The 13,584-nt window shown below is 41.6% G+C and overlaps 1 protein-coding gene across 16 annotated transcripts in view; it reads left to right on the top strand.

Moving 5' to 3' along the window:
* The window catches only part of TENM2 (teneurin transmembrane protein 2), a 1,253,534-nt gene that overhangs the window by 1,202,386 nt on the left and 37,564 nt on the right, over window positions 1-13,584 (top strand). For all 16 annotated transcript variants that reach the window (XM_075442184.1, XM_075442183.1, XM_075442198.1 and 13 more), the window contains 2 exons: window positions 8,255-8,465; window positions 12,231-12,350. In XM_075442184.1, the coding sequence (XP_075298299.1) occupies window positions 8,255-8,465; window positions 12,231-12,350 (331 nt within the window). The remainder of the gene's footprint in view (window positions 1-8,254; window positions 8,466-12,230; window positions 12,351-13,584) is intronic.

The following is a 13,584-nucleotide window of genomic DNA, read 5'->3' as shown; positions in this document are numbered from 1 at the left end:
GGAATCGATGTTGAAGATTCAGCTAGTTGTCAGAATCCCAAGTCTCACAATAAAGTGCAAGATTACTGGAAGTTCAAGAAATTGCCTCTCCTCCCAGTCACTCTTTGCATTTGAAACTCAGCTGAGTTTATTTGCAGTAAAATGCTGAACTCATTCGCCGCTCCCTTCCCAGCATTGCTCTGTTAACATAAGCAAGTAGTTCTGGAGTAGCACTGAAGACGCAAGCTGTTGTTTCGAAAGGTGGTAGGGTAGCTAAAAATACCATTTTTTTGCCGAAATTAGGTCTTTATCTGGACAGCTGAGCCTCCTTCCTTTCTGCCCATCTATTCGCGTTGTTAAAATATAGTTGCTGGAGTGTGTCGCTGATACGGAACTACCGTTTTCTGTCTTCCGTTCTTCCCCAAGCGGCAACAGATTTAACATATTTTGGAGCTCTTTCGCTGTTCAGCCATTCTTATTGCAATTGTGTCTCGCAATCAGATTCGAAGGCCTTGGGCCAAGTCTTCATTTCATGGATGTCAGGCAGAGCAGTGCCACCGACTCCAGAGGGATTCCCATTTGTCCTATTTTGTCTGATTATCTGCCACAATGTGAGCTCCATACCATAGTTCAAAAAGAGAATAATGAAAGATTATACTTAATATTTTCTTTCCGTTTTAGATTAATGCCCTTTAGTTAGTTTATTCCTAGAAGAGGCAGATGTGTCTCTGTCTCGTTGAGACTTTTAAATCTTCGTTTTAAATGAGATGTCAGTGTGTATTACTCACAGAAATGAAGCGGGATTCCAGGGCAGAGAGAGGAGAGAGTGTCCCGAGCTGTTTTCTCCTCTCGGGGCTGTGCAGGTAGAGCTGTGCGTGATCCCAGGTAGCACTGGGAAATTCACCTGTATTTGTCCTTGCCATCGCCTGTCAGACCTCGGTATAGGCTTAGCTGGGCCTTCGGTTTGACCCTGTCTGGCGTCGCTACGGCGCGTGGGCTGCTTGGCTGAGAAAACTTGAATGTCTCTTATTTATCTGTTCATGTGTTGGTTTATCTTTAAGGAGGAAGCCTGCCTGAAAGGTGAGGGGTTTCTCCCATGGACTCGCTTGTAAGATCTTTTCAAATTGGAAGTTTCTTCTGTTTTCCAAAACATGTTTGGATTGCGTCATTTACTTGCTGTGGCCACTTCCAAATCTGATCCCTTTCCTTAATCAGTCCCTCAGTAGTCTAATAGTTATTAAGCATCTTTTGGAGGGATTAGAAATAGCTTTATTTTAAGACTTGTAATTGTGATTACAATGTATAATCCCCCAATAGACATGTATAACCAATTTGATTCACCGTGGATTTATTTTAGGAAATCAAGGGCTTACAAATGATATCTTGAGGAATGGGAGAAGGTACGTCACCTTTTAAGTTAATATTTCTTTTGACATACTGCATAAGGAAATCAGTACAGTGGCTACTTATACCCACCTTTTTACAAGAACTGTTTTATAATAATTTGCTTGTTCCAAAATTGAAAATTGTTTTCAGTATCTCAGAACAGTCTTCGTAAATTCTGTGTGTTTAACTAGATTTCACCTGAGACCTTACAGTGCCTCCAAGTAAAATGGGCAATAGCAAAAATCTTCTTTCTAAAGAATAGTTTCACTAGGTGTTGGATGCAGTCGATAGCGGGAGCTGATGTTTGAGGGGCCGTTGTCCTGAGCTCGGTGGTGTAACTTGGGAGAGAGAGTGAAGTACAATCTCTGCTCTGCAGAGGCAGCCCTGGCAGGAGCCCGTATTGCCCGATGGGGCTGCTCCTTCTAGGCTTTGCTTTTCCTTTCTCTCTTCTCCCACCTTTTTTTGCATCCATTCAAAATTAATCTACTCATGTTTATAAATTTTATTGACAAGACACTTACATTATGTAATCTCGGAAAAAGAAAAGCAGAAAAGAACCAAAAATTTTGCTAAATTGGGTTGTTTCGGAGTTGACCATGATGGAGAGGACAGGTGCAGGCAGGTTTAAAAAAAAAAAAAGCCTAAATGCAGTGCAGTCCCTGCTTATATAACTTTACAGATCACATTTCTCCTCAAAATGTAATTATCTGAACTAAAATTGGGTGGGGAAGGAAAGGAAGCAGCCCATAGCAGTATAGAATACTAAGCTAAATAGAAGGAGGAATTCTTTGCTTGTTATGCAAAGTGGGACATTCTGTTTAAAATACATTTTAATTTCTTTCCACTTGGCTTTCCAAAGAGAGTTGTGCATATCTCAGAAGGCAGATTTTGCCCTTCAGTTTGTTACTGTATAGCTGTAACCCCACCAAGGAGTACAGTTGGCGATAATTCTGTTTGGCACAATACATTAAAGATAATGAATGAGAGAAAGCCAGCTATCTGCTCCAGTGTGCATTCTCCGCAGTTCAGGAGAAAAATGCATTTGGAGAGAAGTTCACTGTCAGGACAGTGCACTTGACTGATTGAAAGGCTGTTTATTCGAGTTGTCTTAGAAAACTCATCTCTGAAATTAGACAGAAAGAAAATAGAAAGAAAAGAGAAGTGTCTTCCTGCAATAAACATTTAGAAAAAAATTGCTTTTAGAAAATTACAAATTCTGCGACTTGATGCTGCATCAGGCTCGTGACATTTAAGATAATACAAGTATTTCACAGCACAAAAGCAAATCATGTAATTTAGCTTGCCTCAACAAGCATTGCCTCAGCAGGGGTCTCTAATTCAGCACAGACAAAAGATTTTATGAAGTTCTCAATACAAATACCCAGAGTACTCTTGGCGCAGAAAATACCTTTCCCAGAGCCTGTACAATAGTCAGTTTTAGAACATTAAATGTAATGAGTAGTTGAAATCTGTTGTGGATGGGGCCACAGTGAGTCACGTAGGCTGGAGTATAAAATCTGTATCAAAACTAGACATTATGTGAGTTTGACAAGAGCTAATGAGTGTGCTGGTGTGTGATTTTGTTAAAACTTCATGTCAGCCTCTAATCGCCTTTACGCACGTTGGCGAGCTGATCCTTACGCTGTCCCTCACGGGGTACGTTACTGCAGTAACATGGCTTTTAGAACCCACGGAGAAGCACAAGCAAGAAATGTGGTGACTGCGAACTCCGTGCTTTAAAAAGCCACCAGTTGCTGCGGAGGTGTCCGTGTGCGCGCTGGAACCGAACAAGCATTTTCTTTTTCAGGATTGTTTTCATCTTGGAGCCCTCTAGGTCAGCTCTGCTCTAAGTCACATGTGGGTTGAAGTTGGAGCGTCAGTAATGCACCGATGTTTGTGGGTTCTGGAGGACCACCATGCACTCGGTCCATAGCCGGAGCTACGCCTCCGGTGGTTTCTTCCCAGTGGTGCTCCTAGGGACGAGGATTTTCCCAACTTCTGGAGCTCTGGGCAGCACGAGGGTCCTGAGCGGGCAAGGGCCGTGGGGCTGTGGCTCTACCAATGTCATGATCCAGGGTGCTTCAAAACCTCATCCAGGAGCTTTTTGGGCGTTCAGAGACACAGCCAGCTTACATAGAAGCCAGGTTTATTCTGCTGTACCGCAATTTGGAATTTACAATCCAGCTTTTCCTGAAAGACAGCTTTGGTTTAGGTTTGTGGTTCTGAAGACACCGTTGTGCTTGCGTTTTTTAATAAAAGCCAGTGATATTAATGGATATCCCGCCAGTTTGCAGAGAGGCTTTCCAGTTTGGCCAGATGAGGACTAGAGCTGGAACAGGATTAGAAGCATTTCTTTTCTTGTTAGCATCAGGAACTTCTGAGGAATCACTTTGAATGAGGTACACCAATATAGCTAACAGCAATCAGATCAAGCTACAAAAGTGAAAATTTGGGCTAGATATTAGCTACAACTTCCTGATAAGAAGATGTACTGGGCTGTGGAGTAGCCTGTCTGTGGAAACAGTTCTGCGTGCAGTTTTAGAGCTCAATTAAAATATTTCTGTGTTGGCAGAGAGAAGGCCTACTCTTTTGATAATCTGATAGAGCATCTCTAATTCTTTCACCTTGGGTATATTAATACGACACATAATTAAAATCGGATCATGATAAATTAACTAATTTGCCCTTAGAGTGATCAAAGGCCCTTTTGCCCTCAGGGCTCATAGTAGCTGCTGTTCCCCCCCCCGCCCTCCCCCGCCTCCATTTTAATCATCCGTCTGAAATGTTTATTGGAAGAAGAAAAATTTCCAGGAATTGCGCTGTGAGAGTCCCCAGCTCCCGAAGCCAGTGAAGTGTAAGGATGCCCTCTGCTGAGCGTGTGCTCAGGAGTTCTGGGCTGGAAGCAGAGCTGTCCCCGGCGGGGGGCGGAAAGTGTTTTCTCAGGCAGCCGGGTATCGGGGCAAAGTTGACTCATTCTAATGTGCATCACGAATTGAACCTGAAAGCACAACCTGCAAGTGTTTGAAGGGTGGAAATTAAAGATAATTGACTCGTAGGAGTTAAAAAAAAACACCAATAGCTCAAGCGCCCACTTTCCAAAGAAAAGGGTGGCACAATTCTGGAATCCAGTCACCTGAAGGTGATGAGAAATATATTCAGTGGTGAAGGAAGACTGATGATGAGAGGTTCTAAATAGATTAGCAGTAAAATATATCACTGTTTCTACTGAGTGCTTTTTAGGCCTTGTAATGATGTTGAAGGGGAACACAAGAAGAGAGCCAGCTTAAAATACGGCGTGCACAAGTAGATTCTTTTACTTGCATGGAATACTTTAAAATTTTCTTTTTGCTGTATAGTTAAGTCTGCCAAAAAGCTTGTAGAACAGTTCACAGAATGACAAGAAGCGTGTGTATCCATTAGCAGAAGTGAAGCCTTCAAGAGGAATACCGCATCACTTGGTTTGGTTCTGAAAGGATTCGGGAATTCAGAAGAACCACGAATAGCGATGGAGAGCTAATCCTGTGCTGCCAGTTTAAATCAGATCAAAATTTGCTATTTCTTTCTTCTCAGTTAAGGCCAAGTCAGGACTTCTCTTAGTCTCAAATTGTTGGAGGAGGTTCAGCACCTGGTTGACTCCCCGGGCAGTCTCTTCCCTTTAGCACACAGAGTTTGAGAGCCGCGAACCGGCCACTTCAGACTCAGATGTGCGTGCTATGAAAAGCAGCAGTGTCTTGGTGAAGCTAATGGTGAGGCTTTTGTCATTGAATTAACCATATAAATAATTCAGTGTGCCTGAGGAAATCTGGAAGACGACAAGCTCTGAAATATATATTAAAAAACAAAGTACTGAATTCTAATTAAAATTCATGCGTATGGCAGAGTTTTCTCTTACAGAAGGTACGTTTTTTCTAGCCCTTGTTTTAATCAACTGAGTCTAATGCAACTAAAGGATTCTGCAATGATTCACCTCATATGTACAATGTGCGTACGGTACGGTGTGGCTGGAGAAATGGGCTGATGGGAACCTCCTGAGGTGCAAGGTCCGGCACCCGGGGAGGAAGAGCCCCAGGCACAAATGTACGCTGGGAAGCACATTTTTGTCGTGAGGGTGCCCCAGCCCTGGAGCGGGTTGCCCAGAGAGGCTGAGAAGTCTCCGTTCCTGGAGATACGCAAAAGCCACCTGGGCATGGTCCTGGGCAACCAGCTCTGGGTGGCCTTGCTCGAGCAGGGGGTTGGACCGGGTGACCTCCAGAGAGCCCTGCCAACCGCAGCCAGTCTGTGGTAATACATCTGGTTAGCAAATTAGGCAGACATGAAGTAGAAACAAATATATTCTGACAATAGTCAATGCTCTTTCATGTATAGAGTCAGAGATTTCAGAGCAACAAGGTCAGCAGCAGCAGCAATGCAGCTGTGGATGCAAACAGCAGTGCCCAGGGTCTGGCTGGGTGTGCCAAACAGATCTGTACCTCGGTTCTGCTGTTGCAATGTGCTGGATCAACTGGTTGGCATAAGGTAGAAGTATCTGAACTGCCGAATCCTGCTGTCTGGAAATAAATTAGTATGGGGTGATATAGACTTATATTATAAGTCATAATTATATATAAAATATATATTATAAGTAATAATGTTCCAAACAACTAAATCATGTCTACACGTATGTTTATGATACACGCCTGTCTTTTCGAAATATTCTTGTAAGCATCTGGAAGGGTGCCAGTCCGAATTCACAGAACTGCATAAAAACATGAAAGGAATCGTGCACAGGTTTCTCCCTGGTACTGAATGGAGATGTTTCGAGCCTCCCAGATCCTGAACTGGCAATTCAGTGCAGTTTGATTGCCTGCTTGATTGTTTGTGAGATAACGGCGAGATTGGCAGTGACAGGGTAATTTACTGAAGATTGCAATGTCAGACTATATCCAAGGGGGCTTGCGAGCACAGAGATGTGATTCGCATGACTGACAGGACGCGGAGAGATTGATATGCCAATTGGAAGGTCACGGTGTCATCAAAAGGGTTCGGTCATGGCAGCCCATAATCTGCTGCATGATGAGGTCATTACAGCCACAACATATGCTCACCACTAATCACAGGCATAGCAAAAATACCATGCAGCTTGAACGGGTAAATGTAAATTTGTCAAAGGGGGTAATTTATAACCGGTGTTTTGCTTCTGTTGTTCTCTTGGCTGGTGGTCATCTGAATGGAAGAACTGAGCGGACTAAACAGTGGGCAGCTTGAAGGTCAGAGTTGTAGAGGTGTCATGACCTGAGAAGGAGCGCAGGATGCCAAGAAAAAGTTCTCCGAGCTTAGTAGGAAAGCTCTCTTGAGTTATAATCCTAAGCTAATGGTGTCCTTGTGATGATTATATAAACGGGGTGGGAAACGGACTGTAGGAGAAAAGAGAATTCCTACCGCCGCATTGGGAAGGATCTCAAGATGAATGGAGCTCTTAATGGGAATAGGCGACTGACCTTCAAGCAATGTATAGCTCTCGCAACAGGGTGGTTTGTCTAACTTAAATTTCCTTAGAGGGCTGAGTGACACATCGTCAGCATACCTCGGCAATTTTGGTTTTAAATCAGAGACAGTCATTTCAGGCACACACAAATCCATTGGAAACAAGGCTAATTGTAAAATAAGACACCTTTTGATAGGTTTGGGTTGGTTTTTCTTTTGTTGTTGTTGTTGTTTTTCCAGTTATTACTGCGTAGGGCAATGCTGGTCTGTTGTGCGTTTGAAAATCTTCAAAATACAGAAGTCACGATCTTGCGCTGAGGTACTTTTGTCAACTAACCTACTGGAATATCATGTCTTGTGTATAATATTCAGTAGGTGCCCAAGCCATATTTGCATTCAAAAATCAGATTAATTTGCCTTCAGGAGTCTCTGAAAGTTTACAGAGTTAAGTAGATGACAGACTGAATGCCTGATTCTTGCCGAAGCAGATGAAGAAATGTTTCCAAATTGTTAGCGATGATAATATTTTCAAGTAAACAGCTATTAATTTCTAACTTACAGTAGAACTCCATTGCGAGAACGGATTTCAGTTAAATTACGATACCAAAGGAAAGGACGATGCTAGAAGTTGTTACTGTATGTGCTAAGAACAGTCAGTTGTGATTTGTCTAAATACACAGATCAGTCTCCCCATTGAGGATTCTGTTTTAATTTCTGGTGTTTAACTTCTGATTTCTTCAAAAAATATTTCTTAAGAAATATTCTTGATGGTCAACCTAATATGTAATATGGTGACTTAACCTGCCAGCTTTGTGACTGATCCTTCCTTATCCAAGCATGCGAACGAGTTCTGATTCTGGTATTTATGTGAGGTGGGAGTTCCAGCAGCACTTGCTTACTAACTGCCAAAATGTGTAGAATGTAATTTTTATTTTACTTAGCTAATGATAACTTACTCTGTCACCCCCATCTCCTTCCCCCATCTCCTTGAACAGAACAAAAGAGATTAAACAGCATGATTCCCGAGTTTCTTGTAGCCCAGCAAGGAAATCTAAAAACTTTGTAAAACAGTTGGAAAGATTAAAAAAAAAAACAACAAACACAAACAAACAAAAAAACCTAGACAAAAAAATCCTGTACTCCTCCTGCTATTCCTTCTTCCTAATTTCAATCCTTAACAGATTTCTTTGGGCTTGATTTCCACCTAACACTGGTTTAAATTAATTGCAAGAGTGACGCTGTTCAACCAGCGCACTCGAGAAAGTCTCATCCTCATTGCGTTATTGGTTCAATTACCAGCTTTATGGCGTGGAAATGTTATGAAGAGTAAGCATTAACGTTTTTTCCCGGTGCCTTAAGATGTCCATCAGATATTACTGCTCGATAGCGCTGTGCAGCCGGCTGAGTCTTGATTCCTGCCTTGCAGATGGCTTGGTTGACTGCCTGGACCCAGACTGCTGCCTCCAGTCGACTTGCCAGAACAGCCTGCTGTGCCGGGGTTCGCGTGACCCTCTCGACATCATTCAGCAGAGCCACTCCGGGTCGCCGGCTGTGAAGTCGTTCTACGACCGAATCAAGCTCTTGGTGGGGAAGGACAGCACTCATATCATCCCGGGAGAAAATCCCTTCAACAGCAGGTAGCATCTATGAATAGGACGCTGTATCTGTGCAGTTGCGGTGTACGGGAAAGTTTCTCCCAGAGGCTTTATTCATGTTTTAACGTGAGGTGCTGCTTTCAGGCACTTCACATGTTTCCATCTCAGGCATCGTGCCCACTGAGGGCACTCTGTGGCACCTTTATTTTGTAACACTGAGTTTTATTAGCCTTTTAACATACTGACTGCACCTAGAAGAAGGTTCCTTCCACCGAGTAGGAGCTTCTGAGATTTCTATTTTATGAAGTCTGCAGTCTAGAACAAGGGAAAATGCAAACTGGTATCCAGTCAGAAAGAGATCGCATTTTATTTAGTGCCCTTAACACAAGTTTCAGTAGTGGAATAACATTTCAAGTTATTTTAAAAATAGTTTGACTTTAGGGGGATTTATTATTTATTCCATGTATGTGTTTTACTTGCATCATCAATACATCTGACTAGGTTTTCGTTTTCTTCTTGTTTTTCCATGTCTGTTCTCCCTATGATTATTAATTATATATTTATCATCGATCTAAAAGCCAGCATATCATTAGTTGATATTTGATGCCATTGTGTGCTTACAAGAAGAGCGGTGTTCCTGTTTATCAATATTATTTAAATATGCCTCCATGAAACGATGCTAAGAAATTGATCAATATGTTAATTATGTTCATATTGCTAAAGTTAAAACTGAAGGAAGAACTTCACTTGGGATAACGCCCAACAGATTGGACTTCATGACCAGAAACTGTTTTTTCAGTCAGGATTTCATTATAGGCTTACTGGGTGATGTAGAGCAAGTCACTAAATACTGGTCTGTAAAATAAGGATCGTGATGTTTCTGGATACACCAGGCAGGTCCCCATCGCATTCATTCCGGTGATGCTCAAATAGCACAACCATTTCCATATTCTATCAGAAAAGCCCTGTTGGCTCCTACTCTATATAACACAGAGTTTCATCTATTCTGTTAAATACTCTATACATACACGCATGAAGTTGTTTGGAAAAAATGGAAGGAATTTGTTCTGTTTTAGTCTAAATTTGTTGTGATTTTTCTTATCAGCACTGTAAAAATAAAATAGGGAATTTCTCACGATTTTCTGCAATGTTGCATGAAAAGGGAAGCAAGACGAGACGCTTACTAATTCATGAGGCTCAATAATATGTCCGAAAAGGAATACAGGCTACAGCATAAAAAGCATATAGTCCACAGCCCGGTTGGTAAATGCTGCCCTATAGATGTTACGGTCAGCAAAATTTCCTGGAGTGAAGAGGGGCAAGCAGGTTCCTGCTACGTATTGTATGTTAACGGGTGCTTGAGCTGTTGACTCGTTAAGCTACCCAGAATGAAAATGAGTGTATTCCCTGTATCTGTAGTCCACTGTCATCTGATAATTAATGTGTAATTAACGTGATCCAACACTTTGTTCCTAGATCTTGAAGTAATTTACAAAAGGTTATCATTCCAAATTTCTAGACAAGTGTAGTGATATGCAGACATTCTTGCACCATGCAAGAAATATTAGAAATTGTATTAGAAATAATCGGGCTGTTTATGTACGGAGGTGGGTTGGAGTCTTCAAAACAGCCTAATAATTAGAGCTCTAGACTAAGCGGGAGCTGGGGACTTCAATCCTGAGGCTCCTTTGAAAAAAGCTCATTTGAAATTTTAGATTATTTTTTTTAAATATGTTTTCAGGGATTCCTGGTGGCAGGAGTCTTAGTTCTATTTTCTTCATCTGAAGTACATCACGTATTTTAACATATCTTTGCAAATGGCATATTAATGACATTTTTAAATTGGCCTTAGCCTCTAAGGTGTGAAGGTGCTTTAGAGAATTCTGCAGCTCAGCTATTATTTTTGGTACCAATTTTGGGCAAAACTGATGTATAGTGTCACATTGAAAGTTTTAAAACTAAGATTTTTGACTTTTTAAAAGTGCCATAGGGTTAGACTTCAAGTTTCATGTATACTGAAGCTGCCATAGTCTCAAGAGGTAGCTACCATGAAAGATAATGGCTCAACCTCTTATTCCATATATAGAGATGAAAAAGTGGGAGAAAATAACGGTTATGATTTTTTTTGAGTACTAGTGTGAGAAAAAGAAGTTACTTCTTACCCTGATAAAGCAATAAATAATAAAAATATACTGATTACAAAATTATTTCGATCGTGCTGATTGTTTCTGTGCAGAATGAGATTAAATTTTCAGGAAAAAAAACATCTAAATGTTTTTACACATTGAACTTCTGTGTTAAAAAAAAGTACCTAATGCATCACTTAATTTGTCAGTTACACTTTTAAAAGATTACAAAAAAAATCCTCTATGAGACTATTAGTCAACATATTACTTCTTATAAAACCAGATTTTAGCTACAAGTTTTAATATCCATTGTATTCCATATTTGGGATTTTAGAAATAAAAAGGAAGATTAATGGCCAAAATAATACATTTCCTGAAGTAATAAAACTGAAAGTAGAAAAAAATTAAGTCATGAACATTCAGTTCTCTTCTAGATCTGCTTTCTGCACTGTCACCCTATGGAAGCTGCAGTGACACTCTTCCTGCAACTATTTCTGTGTGTTTGTGACATAAAATAACCCAAACAAAATGAATAATGCCAAGACAATTACGGTGGTCCAAGGTATTCCCAAGTAGATTTTCTCAGCAGGTATCGATTTCTATGAAATTCCATATTCTGTTACAAAATGTTGATTTTTGGATGTTAAAATTCGATCTGGAGGGTCAAGAAATGGTTGAAACTTCTAAAAGAAAAGTAACAGAAATGGCTGCTCGTTTTCATTTATTAGTTTCTTTTATGTAATGCTGAAGAAAATATTACACCTTGTTTGGAATAAAAATAGGAAGAAGTTGTTCAGTAGCCAGTATAATGCAGTTAGAAATTTGCACCATAGCACCTGGAATAATTTGGAGTTCATAGAAAAGAAGTGAAAACAATCCCTGATGTTACTAAGGAAAAGAGATGTTCTCTGGTACGGGGATGCAGCCCGCGCTCTTGCGGTCCCGGCGATGCTGGGAGGCAGAGGACGCGGCCAGCAGCCCTTTCTGCCGCCGTGCACGGGGCAGCACCAGAGCACTCCCGAAAGAGCAAGAGACTGAGCATGCCTCTGACAGGAACAACCCTCTGCGTCTCCTCTGGGCTCAGCAAAGTTGCTTGACCTGTTGGCTAAGAAAACTTTATTTTGCTGGCCTTAAAACCACAGCCTTTCTCCCCTTGGCAAAGGGAAGAGCAAGGGTTACAAGTCAGGACTAAATGCAATGTACAAACATCAGTCACTCTGTAAAATGAAGGAACATGAACCTAAATTTGGAGAACTGGTTGTATGAAAAAGCAGCGCGGCGTCACACCATGTTTTTCGGTGTATTAGGCATCGACAGACGCACTGTTGTACCCAGGGAGGATTCTGAGAAGTGCCCGGTCGTCATCTCAGTGGGACTTCAGGGCCACGGTTGTGGCTTGGATGAATGTGAGGTAGCTTTCTACTCCGCAAAGCCTCGTTAGGCAATGAGACACAGCCTCGTTAGACGAGGAAGGCACTAACTCCCGTTCTCGCTGCATGGATAAGCATCTATGTAAGCATACAGAGGGAGCTGGGCAATACCGTGGCATCTTCAGCATTCTAAAAATCTTTGGAGTAAATTGGATTTAGAGTAAATGAGGCACAAGTGTTCCACTACTCAGTTTATGAACAATGTAACTTTGCTTTAACTTTTAATACCTTTAATTATCTCTCTTTTTCAGCCTTGTGTCTCTTATAAGAGGCCAAGTGGTGACTACAGATGGAACTCCCCTCGTTGGGGTCAACGTGTCTTTTGTCAAGTACCCGAAGTACGGCTACACCATCACTCGCCAGGACGGCACGTGAGTTTGCTCGCTCCAGCGAGTGCCTGTTTCGTGTGTGGCATCTTTGCTGGTTAACAGATGGCGTGAGCTAATGGAACCGTGCGGTGTCAGGCATTGCCTTCCTCCCAGGGCGAGGAGCTATGAAGTAAACACAAAAGTAATTTTTCACGTGGCATTTTGAATACTAACTGCAAGTAAATATGAAAAGGCTGACTTCTGATAATAATGTGTTAGCAGGCAGACTCCCTTCAAATAAATTGCTCTGTATCCATGAAAACATTTGTGGACTACAGCAACATCCAGCTGAGACCGGAAATATTCCATTTTAAAATGCAAGGCAGGCTAACACTGCTAGGAAAAAAGAAAAAAAGTAGTATCATTATAGAATAGAATATTTTCTTCAAAGTTCCCTTCTGCCTGTCTTTCCTTTTGAAGATCCACTACCCTTTCAGTTTCTTCAGGGTAGAATGTAATCACAAGATTCTAATAGAATGTATTTAAACAGTTTCCTGCTGTGCAAAAAAGTGCTTTTTCCCCCTTTGTGTCAGCCGATTTGAAATGCACACAAATTCAGATAAACAGAGATCGGTGTGTCACGGCGTGTCTGCTCTGCGGGCGGTGGTGATGGCAGCAGTGTGCCTGTGACACACGCCTTGTGAACGTTCACCATTTTAGCTTGACCGCGCATGCAAACAGTTGAATTGAAATAATTGATACGAGTCAACTGACCTACAGGGAGTATTTAATGTCCGTGTTTCCCAGAATATTATTCTGTTATAATAAAAGTATAACGTTGATTTCAGTGGTTTAATACTACGGTAAGTGGTGAGCTGAACTATATTTAGATCTGAATAGATTATCGAAGTCATGGAGTAGTTGGTTATGTTGCCAGCATTTACATGAAGCAACTGATACCAACCGCTGTTGTCTGAACAACCTGGAAGTGTTTTACTTGTTCAGACCAGATCTCAAAATGCCTGCGCAGCTCCACATTACTGCTGTGATTATGGAGGGTTTGGGAGTAAATACCTAATCTCTCTGAAAAATGATAGATCAGTTGTCCTGGGGACGGGAGCTCGTATCTGACTTGTAGAACACAAAAAGCAAAACCTTTCGCTGCTGTTCTGTTCCTGCCACATAGAAACATAGAATCATAGCATGGTAAGGGTTGGAAGGGACCTTGAAGATCATCTGGTTCCAACCCCCCCTGCCATGAGCAGGGACATCTTCCACCAGATCAGGTTGCTCAGAG

This window comes from Opisthocomus hoazin, chromosome 23, assembly GCF_030867145.1.
Source record: "Opisthocomus hoazin isolate bOpiHoa1 chromosome 23, bOpiHoa1.hap1, whole genome shotgun sequence".
NCBI lineage: Eukaryota > Metazoa > Chordata > Aves > Opisthocomiformes > Opisthocomidae > Opisthocomus > Opisthocomus hoazin.
Note: the sequence above shows the minus strand (reverse complement) of the source record. Positions and strands in the feature narration are given on the sequence as shown.